Source organism: Euprymna scolopes, chromosome 6 (genome assembly GCF_053919585.1).
Source record: "Euprymna scolopes isolate OS-2025 chromosome 6, ASM5391958v1, whole genome shotgun sequence".
In the NCBI taxonomy this organism is placed as follows: Eukaryota; Metazoa; Mollusca; class Cephalopoda; order Sepiida; family Sepiolidae; genus Euprymna; species Euprymna scolopes.
The window spans coordinates 157056180-157076117 of NC_136487.1; the positions used below are offsets into that span (position 1 = coordinate 157056180).

At 34.2% G+C, this 19938-nt stretch overlaps 1 protein-coding gene across 2 annotated transcripts in view; it reads left to right on the forward strand.

Moving 5' to 3' along the window:
- LOC145278076 (DNA-directed RNA polymerases I, II, and III subunit RPABC3-like) overlaps positions 1-19938 on the forward strand; it is a 358089-nt gene that overhangs the window by 73618 nt on the left and 264533 nt on the right. For both annotated transcript variants that reach the window (XM_080130331.1, XM_080130329.1), the window contains exon 2: positions 19136-19219. In XM_080130331.1, coding sequence (XP_079986457.1) covers positions 19136-19219 — 84 coding nt within the window. The remainder of the gene's footprint in view (positions 1-19135; positions 19220-19938) is intronic.

Below are 19938 nucleotides of genomic sequence, written 5' to 3' on the forward strand. Positions count from 1 at the left end.
GAGAATGCAGGAGCAATATAAGGACGATACTAGTCATTCGTCAATGGCTTTGTACGTCACCTGTAGTCTTGTATTGCCGTTGCTCCTATCCTTCTCATTTTCTATCTCCCATCCTTCTTTCCCACTTGGATCAGTTTGTCACTCTTAGGTTTGAAATAGTATTTTTATTAAGACGCTGTGCGATTTCACTACTAACAAATGATTAGATTTCTAAGTAAGAACAACCCTTGACCTAGAAAATGACCTTGATGTATGATAATTACTTATAACCTAGTGATCTCTTTAAAAATATTTTATGATTTATGACTGACCAGAAGTATATAAAGCACTTGGTTGGATTGAACCATTGACTTTATATATATATATATATATATATATTGTATGTGTGTTGAATGTGTGAGAGTATTCAATGTGGAAGACTTTTTAATTGGTTTTCATCTGGAAAAAAGTGCTGTTAAGAGGTCAAAATTGGGGGGGGGGGGGGAATAGGTACTAGGAGTCATCTGATTTTTATCTGTTTTTCAGCTGTTATAAAAAATTTGAAATTTTTTTTTATAGATTGTAGTAAGTTTGTCTAATGGTTATTATACTTGACTCCGTCTTGGTTTGGTTTCAATCTCGGCTAGAGTATTTTTTATTTTTTTTTTTTGTCTACTTACAATAAGTGAACTGTTTAGGAAAAAAAACCCATAATACTTGCATGCACATGTCTCAGTTTCTTTCCCCCTTTTTTTTTTTTTAATTTATTTTTTTTAATTAAAAATTTTTTTTATTATTTTTAAAGGAATTTCATATTACGCGTTACATTTAATACCGGGCAACACCGGGTACATCTAGTCGTTTCATATTTCATTAATTTTGTCACACTTAAGTTTGAAATCGCATTATCGTCTGTCATGCTTAAATTTTCTTTTGTTTTTGTATTGCTGTTGCACTTTATGCAAGTTTATGAAAGCAGCATTTTCATTGGCCTGTTACTCTTAAATTCGAAATCACATTTTGTTAAAATGCCAATGTAATCAGGATTTTTAAAAAATTTTTTTTTTTGTCAAGAGCCACTTGAGGAGAAAGGTTAATGAGTGTCCACTAGGCTGTGAGACAACACTGTCATGATTAGTAATAGGCAGAATTTGGGTAGGGTTAATTGAGAGGATCGCTCATCCAAAACTTTACGTTAGATTTGAAACCGGCCATGTTATAATTAGTTGGGAAGCAGCTCCACAGTACTATGTTCCAAACAGGCAGTTCTAGGAAAGAAGCTTTGCTCATGGAATTTTCGTTCAATTTTAGCACAGATAGAGTAAGGAAAATTATTGACGAATGTTGTAGAGAGACCAGTGTTTCTTGTGAATGCTTTGCGGGGAGGGGGATACGGTGAAGCTCAGTTGAGGACTTGCCATGAAAATAACGATAGGGCAGATACTTGCAACGTTCTTTATCTGTGAAAAAGACGAAGTAGGGAGACGAATGTTCTCATCTACTAGGTTTCGAAGACGGTTTTAGCAATACCTGTTTGTTTTTTTTTGTTTTTTTCCATCTCCACATTGATTGATGAGGTGAAATCACAAAGGAAAGGATGATTGAAGTATTTTTTTTTTTGTTAGGTGGATTGGAGCGGTGACTATGATCAAGTGAAATCTCTTTTGAACTCTGTTTGCTATTTGAAAGGGTTGGTATTTGGCCTGGCATCTGACCAATTAGATGGGAAATGACTTTGGGGGAAGTTGTATTGCGCCAGTTTTTCAAATAACCAGTTTTTGAAAACCAATATTTAAAATGAGTCATTTTTATTTGAGCTTAAAAGATCCACACTTGAATTCTCTAGTGGACAAAATACAATTATTTGAATATGATTTATAAATTTTCAGATATTGTGTGGAATTAGTTGGATTTATCCATGTAACAAGATCATTTACTGAAGAGAATAACTTGGTTGTCTGTGCTGTGCAGTTGTCTCTGGAAGGGTTAAATCCTGGGCACGGCAACCAGCTCTTTGGGTGTTAAACGCAAAACTATAGGCACATCCCATTTAGATCAAGGAATTGATATGACGTTTGCTTAATAAGTCTTGTGTTGAGTTCTTAGCGTCATTAAGAGTCAATTATTCTCTCCTGAGAATTATCTTTGCAGAAATCATGCTACAATTGAACATTGTATGCAATAAGTGAGAAACACAGCTTTTTTTCCTTTTTATTTTTTTTTAAAATAGAATTCTCTCCTTTTAACATTTGAAGATGTATTTTAAGAACTCAAATTGAGCAGGCGTGCAAAATTTGCAGAAAGTTGAGTCTCACTTCAACTGGTTCTTTCTCATGATCACAAAAATGATAGATATTGTCATTGTTTAACAAATCCTAGTGTCTGTTAAGTTAGTTTGATCTTTTACACCTGCTTACCTCAATTGCTTTGAAACAGCTGAGGTTTTATAAACATTTGTCCATTTTAGAGCAGCCATTTTCAACATTTCCTCCATCATTGTCCCCCTTGGCTTTATGCATTTCTCCATTTACTCTAACCCCACCCAGACAAAATATTCATAGCCATCAACTTTTTTATTGTTTAGGACTTTAGGTTTTGTATAAAAATAGTATTACACATTCGTATGACAAAAATAAAGAAAACCAATCCTTTTCTAAATAAAAAATTATGAAGTTAATTTGTATTACAAAAAAATAATGAACAAAAACACCGGACGCATTTATCAGTAATGCTGATTCATGGAGTCTATCAGTTTGTTTATGAGAGGAGCTGATTATGACAAAGCTGCTCTCATCGTCGGGTTTCAGGCGGTTGCTGGATTTTGTCTTTATTGCTACTAAACTTAAGAAACCTGATTCACATAATTGTTTTTTAAATTATCAGATGCTTCAATTATTTACTCCCAACTATAATTTTTTTTTTTTTTTTTACCCCCCAGGGGTAAATTTACCCATTTGAGAATTTCTGATCTAGAGATCGTCTCCACCAGGTTTCAATCACACATTTTTCAATTATACTTGTCTCCATTTAAGTTCAAGGAAAGTCTGGTATAAGGTCCACAAATGTGAGGAGCTGGATCCCCCATAACAGGGCTCTTTATCGTTGCACCACATCCTTATAATCTCAAAATAACGTTACATCATTTTATTAGTCTTTATTAAGGCTGTTACAAAGACCACACTAATTTTATGAATCCTGTTATTTTAAAGTCCTGGGTTTAATCACAACTGATTCAGAGACACAAAACTATTCCAATGATTAGCTATTTACATTATATATAATATATTTAATTTATTCAAGTGGTGTCCTTCCTGGTTCAGGCATTGATGGCTATCTCTCTCTCTCTCTCGAAGCATTCATGAATTCATTGTTGCTCATCATTCACAACACCATTCACGCAGTTTTCTCAAATGTTTGAGGTATTTCCACAACTTTCTTTGGAGTTGTACAGACAGTAGGTTGCAGTTTCTTTCTGTCTGAGCAATGCCCATACTGAGCGATTTTCTTGACCATTGTACCCAAAAGCACGAGATACGAAACTATGAACAGAATTATTCCTGATTGCTTCCATATTACTTCGGTCACCTGATTTCCATGACCTCACGTTACTCTGATTGGGAGGTGAGCTGAAGTGGGTGCTCTGCCTTGCACTTAGGTCTCCCACAGACTAGTGGAGGGAAGGAGGTACCTAACTTTTCCTTTGACAGTAGTGCTGTCCCGCCACACTATACAGCACTTAGTATTCCCAAATGGTTATGCATCTGGTATTAGCCAGGCTCATTGTTGCTTAACTTTGGTGATCTGGTGGAAATCAATGTGTCAACTTGATTATGCTGTATATATAAGAACATAACTCGCTATAAAGTTCATTTAATGACTATTACATACACCACTCATTAAATGTAATATAATCTTACATTTATTGCTCCTGGTCAACATAGAATTTCTTTTCTAGTATAACCTATATCACTTACCAAATGTAATACTGTAATTTTACTATTATGGCTACTGGGTAACACCAATAACCTTGGCTTTTTGGCTAGGAGCAAAGTGTAGTCTTGACATTGAGTAGTGAGTAAGTGAAAAAAGCTAAATTTACCTAATATTTTATTTACCTAATATTTTATTTAACTAATATTTTATTTACCTAATATTTTATTTAACTAATATTTTATTTAACTAATATTTTATTTACCTAATATTTTATTTAACTAATATTTTATTTAACTAATATTTTATTTAACTAATATTTTATTTAACTAATATTTTATTTAACTAATATTTTATTTAACTAATATTTTATTTAACTAATATTTTATTTTTACAGTAACAAAGTTGGGAAGGGGGTAAAAGCAACTGTTTGTCCGTCATAGTAGGTGGTCCCATATTTTGACAGAAATGGTTAAACAAAGTAAAAAAAAAAAAAGTCGACATCCGTGAAAGTGACAAAGACACTGATTAACAACTTGGCTCACAGTGTCAATTCCTGTTGAGTGCTAACCACCAGTTCCATTCTTGATAAGTAACCTCCTAAGTGGTTAATTCTATGCTGTGGTAATTTAAGCAAAGGACCAGTGTTAACAGAACCGAAACATGTAAGTAAGAAATCTTACATTGGTGCATAAGGTTTAACTAATACACACTGACAGTTATGATCAACAATTTTGCTAACGCACTTACCCCCGCCCCCTAAAAAAAAAAAAAAAAAAAAAAAAACTCCATTAATAACAAAATAGTCATTTAATGATGTGATCATCTTACATGATATTTTGGGGTAAAAACATTCTTTTGAAAAGTTAAATACTTTATTTTTGTAATGAATTCTCGTATGTATGTATGTGTGTTCATATGTATGTGTTTGTGTATTCATATGTAGGTGATACTATAGGCACTAGGAAATGACAGTAAAGGGAAACGTAACAAAAGAAATTAAAGTAAGTTATAAAATAACAAAAGAAATAGGGAATAGGGTTTTTCAGTAGAGAATGTGTAGGAAGATAGGCAAAATAAACTTGACATGAGATTGTCAAGTGACATTGGTGAGTGGCTATAAATAAGCGACAATAAAAACAATTCGATTGATTCATGAAGTTCAACTTGAGTGTCTGGACAGTAGAGTTGTACTTTACAACAGTACATTTAACAGTTCAGTTGGCAAAGGTCCGGTTGATGACAGTGGAGTTGGAGACAGATTGTAGTTTGCAGATTTAACCAACACAAGTCCAGTACAAACAGATAAAAGTTTATAGAAGCTAGAAGTAACTGTAAGAAAGAAATAGGGACAGCTAAGAGAGAATATACCAAAAACACCAGAAAATGCATCAAAGCATAAATTAGGAACCTGTGATTTCTGGAAAATCTACAACAATGTAATAATGGGCAGTCAATAATTCCCCCACTATCCAACAATCCTGAGTTTGTTTGTATGGCAACCAAGAAGGCTAATATGCTTGCCAGTCGATTCGTCTCAAACTCCACATTGTACCCAGCAAACCACTCCCTCCCTGACTTTCCTTTGCAGACAGACGCCACATTGGATATGAAAATTACCCCTGTTCAGGTGCATGATATTATAAAAAAACCTAGACGCCTCAAAAGCATGTGGACCTGATCTTATCCCAGCTGTGCTATTAAAAAAAAAAATGCTCTGCAAACTTTACAACAAATGCCTTAACGAATCTTGTTTTCCTGACTGCTGGAAAACTTCTGACGACCAACAATATGGATTAAGGCAAGCCCATTCTACAGCAGATACCCTAACTGTAAGCTCTGAATGCATATACCATACACTGGACAAATCAGGGGAGGGTAAAGCGGTAGCCCTAGATATATGTAAGGCTAGATATGGCACGATGGCCTTGTCAGGAAAATCGGATCATACGATATCACTGGACAAATACTTAACATAATTAAATCCTTCTTAAATAAGAGAAGAATCTAGGTTGTCCTTGACGGTCATACATCTAAACAATGATATAAATGTGGGTGTACCTCAGAAGTCGATCCTAATATTCCTAAATGACCTCCCTGATAAAGTTGTCTCTGAGATGGGTATATTTGCTGATGACACCACGCTCTATAACAGGCATCAGGGGAAAACAAATGAACACATATCTAAGGAAATGGCAGAAACACTAGAGGAAGACCCCCAATCTGTAGTGGAATGAGGACAAAAATGAATGGTAACGTTCAATGCTGCCAAGACTAAGCTCGTTTCCTTCGATAATTACTAGAAACCTTCTCAACTACCAATAGTGATGGCTAAAGATATATTACCTGAAAGTACTTTTTCAAACTCTTCACCTTAACGTTCACAGGGAACATGCATTGGAACAAATACATTCAGAGCATTGCCAGGGCTACAGCAAGGAAGGTGGGCTCTCTCTACCATGCTAGAAAGTTACTTACACCTGAAAGTATCTTGTCCCTCTACAAGGCCACCATTCACCCATTATGGAATATTGTCACATTTGGGCTGGTGCATCTACTATTAGTTTCTCGCTCCTGGACAGGTTCAAAAGAGTCGCCAACCTGATAGCTCCTGAACTGTCATCTAAGCTTCAATTTCTGTCCCATCGATAAAATGTTGCATCCATCTACCTGTTCTACAAGTATTTTAATGGTGGATGCTCTGAACTACAAGCCCCTTTTTACTCCTCTACGTAAATACCCTCGACAAACCTAACAATCAGCAAAATCCCACCCTTACACAGATCCCTGGTTGTAAGAAAGCCTTCTACTCTAATAGTTTCTTCCCCAGAACTGCTAAATTTTTTAACTTTCTTCTTGGTTTCTGCTTTCCCAATTGTACTGATATGCAGAAGTTCAAGTATAATGTTAACGGACATCCTGCTGCTTAACCCCCTACATAGACTCCCCGATAGTAGCCTCCTACATCAAAGTGGCACTGTACCTTGTTTGGGGTGAAAATGGGATAACAATAAAAGAAAAAAACAAGATGGAGAACTAAGCCACAACAGTGTTTGGGGTCTTCTGCGTACTGTTAAGCGGGATAGCTTGTAGTGTCGCAATAATTAAATCTGTTTAAGACTAGCATTACATATTCGCCTCATCATTTTCCACGGAACACCTTCATTTCCATATCATCGCACGACGTACAAATGCCTGATAGACTGTTCCCTTGGTCACAACGCGCTATTGGTTATTACTATTTAGGATCATGCCTAGGAAATATTAACAAGAAGTTGATTTACATGACATTTAAACTTCTGCATATCAGTACATTCAAGGGAATTCTGAAATCTAGGTATTTGAAGGAAGAAACTAGAGTAGAAGGCTTTCTGGCATTTAGGGATCTCAACAGTGAAGGGGTGTGATTTTGTTGCTAAGTGGGTTTGTCAGGCATATTTCGAGTGGGCACATTCCATTTTGTAAAACACACACTCTCTCTCTCTCTCTTCTAGCCTCTCTCGATTAATTGATTCACTGGGCTATAGTGTTGTAATATATTGGGCTGACAAAAAAGTTCTAGCTGTTTTTAACTTTTAAACTCTGAACATATCTCCGTTACAAACAAAAAATTATTGATCGAAATAAGCATCATCAGAATCAACACACTTTTACGAACCCAAAGAAAGAGTATTTGTGCCAGTAACGTAAAAATCTTGCATTCTGGTGGCGATGAAGTTGCTGAAGGCGTTTTTGAAAGTTGAGATGCTTGAAAATGTGGAAGTTGGTACGTGAAAGGTCTGGGGTGGGGGTAAGGCAGTTTCCTAGCCCAATTTGTTCAAATTCTCCAAGGTTGGTTTAGCAATGTATGCTCGGTCATTGTTGTGGAGGAGAATTGGGCCTTTTCCGTTAACTGATGCTGGGTATTGTTAACGTTTCTGATGCATTTCATCTATTTGTTGACGGTACTTTGCCACCATAATGGTTTTGTCTGCATTCATAAAAAAAAAACGTAATAGATGAGACCGATCACAGACCACCAAACGGTTAGCATGACCTTCTTTTGGTGCAACTCTGGCTTCGGAAAGTGTCATGGTGAGCTGAGCGTCACCAATAGTCATGAAGAACCTACTTTTCATCGCAAGTCACCACCTGGTTGAAAAACAGGTCGTTTTTGTTGCGTAAAAGGGAAAATGACACTTCATAAAGGCGTTTCTTTTGGTTGTTTCACGAGGCACCCAATTATCAAGTTTTCTGTCGACCCAATCTCAAGTGGTTGGAAATCGTTATATACATTTTGTCTAATTCAGAAGCAAGTTCGTGAACAGTTGTGTGTGGATTGGCTTAAACTAAGACACTCAATATAGATCGTTGTCAACATCTGATGGCCAACCGCTACTCCTCTTCAAGACTCTGGTCGCCGCCACAAAATTTCTTAAACCACTATTGTGCTGTGCATTCAGTAGTGGCCCCTGGGCAAATGCTTCATTGGTATCACGAGCTGTTTCAGCAGTTTTTCAGCCTAGCTGAAAAGAAGACATAATTGTTTTTAAACGATCGTAAGTTATACTAATAAGAGTAAAAAAAAATGCTCTTTAAAATGATACATAAAGTAAAGGTATTATAACAAAAACTTGCTGTATATTTCAGCATATAAGGTGACTGTCAGATGAGACGAGGTACAAAATTGGAACAAATTTTGATAAATTTCATACATCGGTTATATCAGACGACTGCTAAATCACGAAACCATGTTTGTTTGGCCTTGGCTAGAGATTGCAACACCCGTTATCTTATGAAATATTCGTTTTTAAAGATGATTTGTTAACATACACCGAAATATACGGTATTTGAAAATACATTAGAAATCCAAATGAAAAATTCCACAAGAACTTTTTCATCCTTATATATATATATAATATATATATATAATATATATATATATAAAAATTGTAAAAACTTATCTTGTGTATGTGACGTTTTGATCGATCGTACGGATGTTTAGTGATGCGAGTACAATTTTTGAATAAATCAAGAAATATTCTTGAATTTTTCATAGAAATCAGCATCTTGTTTTTACACTTTTAGAACGAATTTATTTTTGATAATTACGTCATAAATCCTCATGTGTTTCAGATTGTTGGATAAAAAGGCAATAAAAGGACCAGATTGAATATGGTGTCCTTATCCTTTCCTTTCGAGCTGTCTTGAGTAGTTTTTATCGCATTTTTTTTTCTTTGTATGAAACACTGTCTTTTTCATGTTGGTCTTTCTCATACTCTTACTCTTATCTCCCTCCTTCTCTCATCTTCTATCTCCTTTTACCTTTTCTTCTCCTACCCTTTTCTCTACCCCCCCCTTTTTTTTCAAACTGCCTTTTTTTTTCTAACCTGTTCCTTTTCTTTTTTTCTAACTTGTTCCTTTTTCTTTTTTTCCTCTTTTTCTTTTTTTCCTCTTTTTCTTTCTTTTCCTCTTTTTCTTTTTTTTTCTTTTTTTTTTTTTTAATTTTTATTCTAAATCCTTTGTTCATTGTTGCAGTAATATTGATTTTATGCAATAAAAATCCCTAGTCTCATAACAAGGCAGCACCAAGTGACTGCTATGTGAACGTTTCATCAATTCCCTTATTTTTGGGCCTCTTCTTCAAGGAACTTAAATTCAACACCCAATCGAAGAATAGTCTCATTGTAGACAAACACACACACACAGTAAACAGAAAAACTATTTCAGTTAACTTTTCTATAATCTATCTAATATATATGTGTGTGTGACATGGTCTGTCTGTTTGAGGAACAGTCTCTACCAAACTACTCCAAGTTTTGGATAGTCATTTGGCGCCCCTCACCCTATTTAGCACAAAATTTGGACAAATATGGTAAAATAGTCCCAAAAACAGTTTTTATTACCCCTAAAAGAGCCCCTGGGGCACCCCCAAGAGTTATCACGAAGTATAGACAAACAAAATTATATAGAAATCAGTTTGTTACAACTTCTCTGAAAGTTTTATAAAAATCCAAGGCGTCAATTTTAGCCATTTTAAGCTGAAAGGTACCGAAGGGGGGGGGGATTGGAGTTTCCCCCCAAAAATCCATTCTGTTACTTTTACTCGTTTAATGTTTGCAAAATTTCAAGATTCCAAGGCGTAGTTATTGAGAAAGTGCGAACGGACAAGGGTGAATTTACAGGTCCACCTTCCTGTTTGTTTGGGGGACCAAAAAGAAAGATGTTGACCTTGGTAGGAATAAGGTGAATAAAGCCGTTATTTTTACACAAAAAAGCCCAAATATTTATAATTTAAAGTTGCTTAATTTTTAAGCTTTTATATCCATCTGTCGATAGCTCAAATGGTAACTACACTGGAGTGCAACATAATGACTAAGGCTGGAATGCTGAACATTTTGGTTTCGATTCTAGCTGATGGCATCCAGTTTTTAAAATTGCTACTATATATATTGAGTACAATATAATAATCAATAGAGAATTGGTTCTATAATAATTAATACGAATCTGCAATAAATTAAAATATATTAAGACATATTTTACAACCAGATAACACCAGGTGGCCTTGTAGTGTGTGTGTGTGTATATATATATATATATATATATATATATATATATATATATATATATCTCACGTGATTAACTGTGAAACAGTACTGTATGTGGATGACTATAATGCTCCCTATCTTAGGTTGAGCATTTGGGAAGTGACATACAAATTACCATTAGTGTATTAAGCGATGCTCTTTGTGTAAACAAATTGAGCTTAGGTATTTGGACAATGTCAAAACGTTAATTCACTAGCTGCATAGCAGCAGCTGTATAGAGCAACGGTTAGAAGCCGGACTGTTTGGGCGATGAGGTTTCGATCCTGGCTTGAGGTAGTTGCTTGTCTAGTTGCACTAATGAGCTGTGAAACAGCAAAACGGTACTGTATGTGGATGACTATATATATGTATGTGTATGTATGTATGTATGAAGCTACTGACATGTATGCAAATGACGATCTTGGAATTATGGTCAAATTGGTGAAAGGAATTTAAAAGAAAAAAAAAAAGCATATGGCGGAGAAAGACTTTTAAGCACATGACACCATGACAGGAACTTTTAAACAAAATGTGAAACTCATTTATCTTTCAAACTTTCAACAAGACTTTCGGACAGCTGTGTGCAGTGGAACATATTAAACATAATAGCTGCTTATATAACTGCAGACTAAAAAACTGTTAATTTTCCCTCAAAAGGGCAAAGTAGAGATGCGATCATATTGTTTCTGACTTGGAAAATAAATGTCAGGCGGCTTGGTGGGGAAACTACCAGTAATAAATGCTTATTCTTTCAACTGTGTAAAATTTCTTTCCCGTGTTTGTTTGCAAGATTTACATACACAATGTTCAGTCTGTGTTAAAATGTAATAACTTCGTTATATATATATATATATATATATATATATATAAGCTGAACGTTTGTGTGTGTGTCTGGTCATGAATAGGCTCCTATATGGTTAAATATTTTAAAAAACTGATTACATATAATGATAGATGTATCGAGGATCAGGAATGGGTATGTTTGATCTGGCAGAACAGTGTTTCATAAAAATTGTGGGGTCTGCGTTAGCGCCTGGCCCACAAAGTATGGAAATAAAAAATGAAAATAAAAAACGTTTACAAGGGTTTTTGTATATAGATGTACATAAGAATACTTTGATAAGTATGTTTCAACTTAAATAGGGATGGTATAATAAAATTTTGGGGTCTGCGTTCACACAAATTTTGCATAACTCTGTTTTTTTCCTTCTCCACTTGCACGTGGCACTCTTTCAAAAATAGATAAATAATAAAAAATAAGAATGTTGCTTGTTATCGTGTCAAAAGAAGGAAAAAATCCTGCTCACGTGATTAGGTGTCTTTTTAAAAACATTTACATAACCTTTTTATTTTTATTTATATATGTTTAAGCTTTTTTGTCAGTGTACTAGAAGGAATTCAGTTGATTACAACCCTTTCTGCGTGTTCTTTACGTTACAATAGTACAACTCTGAATCTGGCGACGCAATACTACACTGTTCAATACTGTAAAACTGAAACAAAGCTGTTCTGCTCTAAAAGGGCGCAATTTTCTTATTCATATTTATATCGATTCTTTGCTTTAAAAAAACTAAAGTAATTACGTGTTTACTTTTTTAATATCCCATTTTGCTGTTTCGGATTATTTTACTAAAGTAAAACTTCATTATTTTTCAAAACTGTTTTTGCTTCTTTGTTTTTTGATATTTCGTCGATATTATTTAGTAAGAGTGTTTAGCAGAAAAACCAACAAACGACTACCCGAAAAAATAAATATTCAAAAAATGTTACCATAGTCAATAATAAAACTTCAGTTCATGTTTTTTTTTTTTTTTTTGAAATAGTTCTTAACGCTCTTTACTTGAAATAATTTCAGCGAACAGAAATTAAAACGAAATTTGAGGCGATTACTACTTGAATGTTTTTTTTTATATAAACTACACATGTCATAATCTAATATTCCTCAAGCACAAAATAATGGAAAACATTAAAATATGTTTATAAATATTCCTTACGTTGACGGAACTCTTAAATTGTTAACACAGAATGGTCAGATGCCTCGCCTTCAAATTGAAAACGGGGCTCTCCATTTCAAAGTTGCCATTTTTATTTTTTTAAATTTTTTTTTATTTTTATTTATTTTTTTTTTAAACCGGTTTGTGAATTAAACAATTTTTTTTTTTTATTTTTTTTTACAAACTACTTAAAGTTCATTGGTTTGTATTTTTTCTACCATAAAAGTAACTTTTATTGACTATGGTAACATTTATTTCTTGTATATTTATATTATATATATAACATTTTTTTTTGTAAGGAAACCTCATTTTGTTGGTCACTCTTGGCTACAATGTTGATATAAAAAAATATATTTTAGCGAAAATTCTTTAATTTCATCATATTTTGCTTAGGGTAAAATTTTTGAGCATAAAAACCTATCTCTTTACAACCCCCTCCTTTTCAAAACCTATCATACATTCATCAATCACAGTCCATTTTCTGTAGGCTGTTTTTGAACCCAGTCAACGACGGGTACTTCTGCTAGTATATATATATATATATATATATATATATATATATATATATATATAGAGAGAGAGAGAGAGAGATCATTTCTGCAATGTTGCATCCCTGTGCCTGTTTTGCAAGTACTTTGCCTCTGAACTCATAGCACTTGTCTCCATGATAACCTGATAACCAGTAAAATGCCATCCCATATTCTGTAGAAGTCTATAAATGCAAGAAAACCTTCTACTAATAATTTCTTGCCTCAAATTGCTAGACTTTGAAATTTCCTCTCTATTTCCTGATTCTGATTGTACCTATTTACTATGCCTCCCCACGGGACAGTTAGATACCAGGGTCGTTTTTTAACGTGGAGAAAAAGTACAAAAATAAAAAATTGTCTTGGTCGTGAAGGACTGATCCTCCACCGAAAGAGAACCAGAAATGGAAGTGCAGCATCTGAAGAACAGATACTACACTTTGATCTTGACCAAAAGGCCAAGTTCCTGATTCTGATTGTAGTAATATGCAGAAATTTAAATGAAATGTCATCTCTCTGCTCAACTCCTTACGCATTATTCCTCTAAGCATGGTTTCAAATAGTTACCTCTTGTGTCCAAGTGGTAAAATGCCTTGTTTTGGATGAATAAGAGTATAAAATAATTCCTCATCCCTAAAATACCTACATATGAGGTGCCTTCAATAAATCTCCAGACTTTTTTGTATGGGCACTTTGATAGTACTCGCACAACACTCTGGTACCCCTTCCAAGTTATCTCCTCCGGCTGCAATGCACTTGTACCATTCCAGCAACTTCTGGAGGGCCCCATGGAAGTCCTCTTGTGTGAGCATGTCAATGACCCACTTCACAGCCACTTTCATCTCTCAAAACATTTTCCTTGAACTTAGGGAATAACCAAAAGTCACAGGGAGCAAGGTCTGGACTATAAGGAAGGTAGGGACTGTCTTGATACCCATCCTGGTCAAATAGTCTGTGGACAAACTTTGTACAAATTTTCTGCATCTTCAGTTTCTCGTGAATAATTATGTCAGTTCCCACACTGACATCAGACTGTGCACTTATTGTCTCTATAGACACACGACCGTTCTTATTCATGAAATTCTTTATTTGGCCAATCAACTCTGGTGTTCTGACTTCCTTACTCCTCTCACACCTCTCATCATCCCTCAGACTCCCTGTATTTTTTGAATCTCTTATGCCACTCAAAAACTGGCGCTCTATTCATACAAGATGGTCCAAAAGCAGTCTGGAGCATTCCATGTGTTTCTGTGGAATTTTTTCCAAACTTAAAACAGAATTTTATTGCATATTGTTCTAACGTGTCCTTGCATCCAGATAGCATTTTCAAAATTCACCAGCTGTGATAAATCAGACTTTAGTAGGGTGTATTCCAATTCCTGCTGTAGCTAATAATTTGAACCTGAAATCATAAAAATTGGTCAATCATCTCATAAACTGTATAGCAATAACATACTGAATTTTCAAGAGTCTAGGACAATTTTAAATGACTGTACAAAAAAGAAAGCGGAAAACTTTTTTAAGGCATCTTGTATGTGACTTTTGTTGTTTTTGATCTCACTTACTATATAAGACCATTCTTATAATTAAAGAATAAATCCCCTAACCATGACTCCTTGCAGATTGATACCCTAACCATTGACCTTCATTTTGGCAATAGAAAAAGGCTTGTTAGTAATAACTTTGACTCACTGGTGTGTTTGTAATAATTAACGTCGGATAATCTATCTACTACGAGTAGGAGTCTGCAGAATGCGAGCAGCCAATCTTATAAAGTTATGTTTCAATATAAAAAGCCATTAAATCTTTTTTTCTTCTTCCTCTTAGTGGCTTACCTTCGTCCTGTCTTATCTTACGAAAGCCCAACCCAACAATGGTTGTACGCGTTGAGGATCATGTTTTGCAGCTGAAATCTATTGAGACAGATTTTTACTATTTTAGACAAATCTGGGTCACTTGAAGGTTTGTCAGAATGGTCTTAATGCCACTGTTCTGATGAACTAGCTCAAGTTTACTAGCTGGAACTACTTTATGAGCCTTATCTTGTGAAACTTGGGTAGGAAACTATTGTTTATTTATTTGAATCTCATCTGTATATTATAAAATTGTTTGCATTTCTAGAGTCTACATAAATTACTATTGGCATTGGCTACCCGACATTGCCCAGTGTAACATATTTCGATTGAGACTTCCATCGCTCTAACCATCTCTTTCTCTCTTTTTCTTCCCCCACACCCCCATGTTTAAGTCTCCTCAGGCTGTCTGAAGATATTGGTGTCCTGACTTGAGATACACCAAACATGTTATTTTTTCTTTTCCCTTTGCAAAACTCAATCATGTTCTGTAACTTCAAAGACAAAAACAATCTTCCTCTACAAAACAATCCAGCCAAACATGATGTACACTCATTAAAATTTATTGTTGAGTGACCTTAACGCCTTCATAAGCAGTGACTTCCTTTGTAAAAATGAAAAATAAAAAAAGTAACAAATTTCAATATCAAATTTGTTTAACATCGGCCAAACTAAATCAATTCCAATCGAATGCTAAAATGATGACATGTATATCCTCTGAACACTGTTCAATACTTTTAAGATCAGTTAAATATTTTAGAAAATCGTGATGAAAATTAAAATTAGATTTAATGAGTAAAGAATTTTCAAATTGTCGTATTGTTACGATACATGAAACTATGAACTCCTCCCTCCAAAGTGATTATAAATGAAAGAGGAAAAAGCCATAACAAAGAAATAGTTGCTCAGCAGCAACATATGTGATACTATGGACATCTCCTTCCCAAAGTGTTTATAAGTGATTTAAAAAAAAAAAAAAAATACCAAAAAGACGAAATAAGTTGATCAGCAGAGTTTATAGGAAGTGAGTTCAGTGGAAAATCAATAAGGCCATCTGAAATAGTATAGTTTATGAAGGTGTAGCGGTGACCGGACATAGAGGTCAATATATTTAGACTTAATTTAGTGGCAGTTTAGAAGTGGAAGGGAGTTTTGCAACAGTTTTCAATTTTTTTTTCTTTCTTTTACTTATTCTTTTTTCTTTCTTTTTCTGTCCTATTCACCCCAAACAAGGCATATTGCCACTTGGACATAAGGGGCTACTATTTGGGACCATGTTTAGAGGAGATGAGCAAATGTTGGTTTACATTATATGCAAACTTTTGCATTTCTGTATAATCAAGGAAACCGGTAAATGGGAAGGAATTCAAAGTTGAGATGGTTGACAAAAGATTGTGGCTAGGAGCAGATGCGAATATGAATTGATCAACCCAGTGAGGTTCATAGAAAGACGATGGGGTAAGTAGTTCGCCAAAGCATGTAAAAGAGCTCTAAAATAGGATTGTTAATCAAGGTGTGGTGGTGAGTGGAACAAAAGACTGGATATGGAGGTTAATATATTTAGAGATGGTTTAAGAACAGTTTTATGTATGGAAATGAGTTTTCTAAGAATTCAAGACCATCTTGAGTTTGCGGCTGTTGGACAGCAGGCAATAAGTTAGTGGCTCAGAGGTTCTATGAGAAAGATCAGACTCTAAGTGGGGCGAAAGTAAATTGGGCCTAGAAAAAAATCACGAGACTGACAGCTGGCAACAGTGTTTGGGGGTTCCTTCTTCTATTTTTACTATGTGTTGCTATTGCATGCATACACCCATAGCTCGACAGTTATACAAGGAATTCCAGCAGATTATCAGTTTTGGGTAGATGGTAGATGTTGCATTTATTTTTATTTATTTATTTTTATTTATTTATTTTTATTCATTTATTTTTATTTATTTATTTTTATTTATTTTTATTTATTTATTTTTTTATAGATAACAGCATTTGTAAGTATCAATAAAGATCTCCACATAATTATTTGGAGCCTTTTGCAGTATACATAAGTTATGAGACTATTCCATTATTTTTCCAGATTCCGATACAATTACTGATTCTTTAAAAATCTCTAAATACTTAGCAACAGAATTATTTTATTTTTAGATTACTGTAAAAGCTCATACGTGCATATATTTTCACAAATGTAAAAGTACACTTGTAGGGGTATGTGTAGATTTTAGTTAAAAATTTTTTTTTTTTCGTTTTATCATTTTATCGTTAGTACCAACAATGGAAAATCAAGTTCTTAAAAAAAAAAAATAAGTAATAAAGGTTCCGGAGTCGGATGGTAAAAGTCTGACTCCAACTTCTAGAATTCCTAGGATGCCGACTCCAACTCCTTTGATATCTCAGACTCCTTGACCCCTATGTAGAAATCTGTTCTGTAGATCCATATACCAGCATCTGACACTTATTCATCAAGCATTTTATAAATACTTTTCATGTGTAGTTTTACGTTTAACATTCATTTGTATGATAAATATACTCACATATACACTCAACCAGCTTTATAGAATAAGTTAGGATAACAAAGTGATAAAAAATTTACAATGAAATTTTATACTATCAGTTCAAAAACGAATACAATATTTAGGGATAGGGAAACCTCTTTAGGCCATGGCATTTCGAAGCCAAATGCTTCTCATCAGAAAAGGTGAGTAAAGACCTATTATACAGAGAAGAAACTTTTTAAAAGATAATATTGCCTTTATGGAAAGAAGATCAAAGAAAAAAACAGGAAAAACTACAGGCTTACTTATTGATTTAGGCCCAGTTTTTTTTTTTTTTTTTTTTTTTTTTTTTTTTTTTTTTGGATAAGATTGTAATTACGGCTCGATCCTGCACTAATCCAATTGCCAAATTCCATTCGATTGAGGAACTGGATAACTTTTGGATTACAATCTGATTGTTATCCGATGTAATCCAGTGATCTCCCTCAGACAGAATTTTCATTGATCCTGTGTGACGTCACAATCAAAACAAAAACAGCTGTCCGGACAGGATTTGCAGTGATCCAACTGACTGAAATATCTTAATGAAGTAGGAGCTTTGCAGTACAGTATAAACTGATATATTTCTGAAAATAAAAGCAAAACTATACAAAAACTGTGCGGCACAATCACGTTGACATACTAGTTCTCGCCAGATCACTGAAGTTAAGCAACGTTGAGCCTGGCAAGTACTAGATGGGTCACAATTTGGGAAGATTGGGCGTGGGGCCAGCACCCTCACCCTGAAAAAAGAACTCGGTCGTTACAAAATCATCTATAAAGTTGTAGATGGCCTATACCCCTCAAGGCTGTTTTTTTTTTTTTTTTTTTTTTTTTTTTTTTTTTTTTTTTTTTAATACAAAAACTGCTGAATTGTGCAACTGGTAAAACCAAACAGGAAAACGATGTGAGAAAAAAAATAAATTAAACTCTGAGTCGGATAGAATATTCCGACTCACTCCACAACCCTGAAAAAAATTGAAACCATGATTTTTGGCATTGAAAAAATTTCCGATACGATTCCGATATCTTAAAAAGTTACCTTTTTTACTTTCAGATTCACAATTCCGATTAATCTTCCAAACACTATCATGCATACATAAGAACTTACGGATCTCCAACTCTTAAAAGGGAAAGTTAGCTGCTGTCCCAAACATGTCACTCTTCAAGGTTGAGAAAAAAAGGGGGGGGGGTATTCTTTAGTAGAAAAATAAATAGCAACACTACCAACCATAATCCAAGTAACACAATGCAAATAAGACATTAATAATGGAGCACATATGCGAAAATAACATTAAAAACTTTATTTTTCACCTAAAGATAGGGTAGAGAGAAAAGTGGGAAATTCCATTAAAAATTTTAAATTGTAACTACGGTTACATATCGTGATATTGCATGAGACAGGAAGTTGTACAGAGATGGTTGTTTACATTACATTTAAATGTTTACGTGTTCGTAGAGTCAAGGAAGCGGTAAGCAGAGAGGTAAAGGCTAGTAATTCAAGGAAGGAAGCTATTATAGTGGTAAGCCTTATGGCATCTGGGAACCTCCATAATGTCTGATGACATGTAGTTGATAAGCTGATAAAATCTTTCTCTTTTTCTCTTATTTACTTATTTTTCAGAACTGCAAATGCAAAGTTCTGATGAAAACTATAGTTTAAATATGAACTCGTCATCCCAGAAATTATTGATGTGTCATTCATTGATTTTGTTCTGAACATTGGATGTAATTTTTTTTTTTTTTCTTGTTCCATTTCAGTCAGTCGCGTATTTTGCGAGTCTGAATCTTTCAAGATGTACCTCATTCTTGATGTGAACACTCAGATCTATCCTGTGGAACTTGGTAAGTCCAAACATTTCAACCTCTTTTTCTCTGATGCTTTGTTGATTTTTTTTTTATATAAAGTTTTTTTGTGTACCTTGATATATTATTATTCAACAATTTTCCGCTACAAAACAACCAAACCAAACACTATGAATAAATATTTGAAAGCATAAAGAACTTGAAGCATGCTGCAGACTTTTTTCCAGGATTACTGGATTCAGCATTAAATAACCTAAAGAGTTAACATGTTATAAAACAAAACAGCCTTCGAACCCAGATCACATTGTAGTATCTGTTCTGATGCTACACTTAACCTTTTCTGTCTTTAGTCAGTAGAGGAGAAATCCTTCATGACAATTTTTATTTTTGTTCCTAACCAGAGTGCCCCCCCCCTTCTTTTTTTTTTTTTTTTTAAGCTAGATTTTCTCCATTAAAAACTGACCTTGTCTCTGCTCTTGTGGGGTGGGGGGAGTAAATAGGAACAATATTTTTATAACTATCACAATTGTTATTACTTTACTATATTTACTATTATTTTTGTTTCAACTATTACTATTATTATGAGAACTATTAATATTTTTACCATTCAACACATTTGTTTCAGTTTCTAATCATTTATTATACATATTGAAATCGATTGCATCTTTTTTTTTTGCCAGTTGAAATGAATGATAATGCATTGCAAAAATTTTTTTAAATAAAAATACATTCTTCCACAAACGGTAAAAATAATTCAT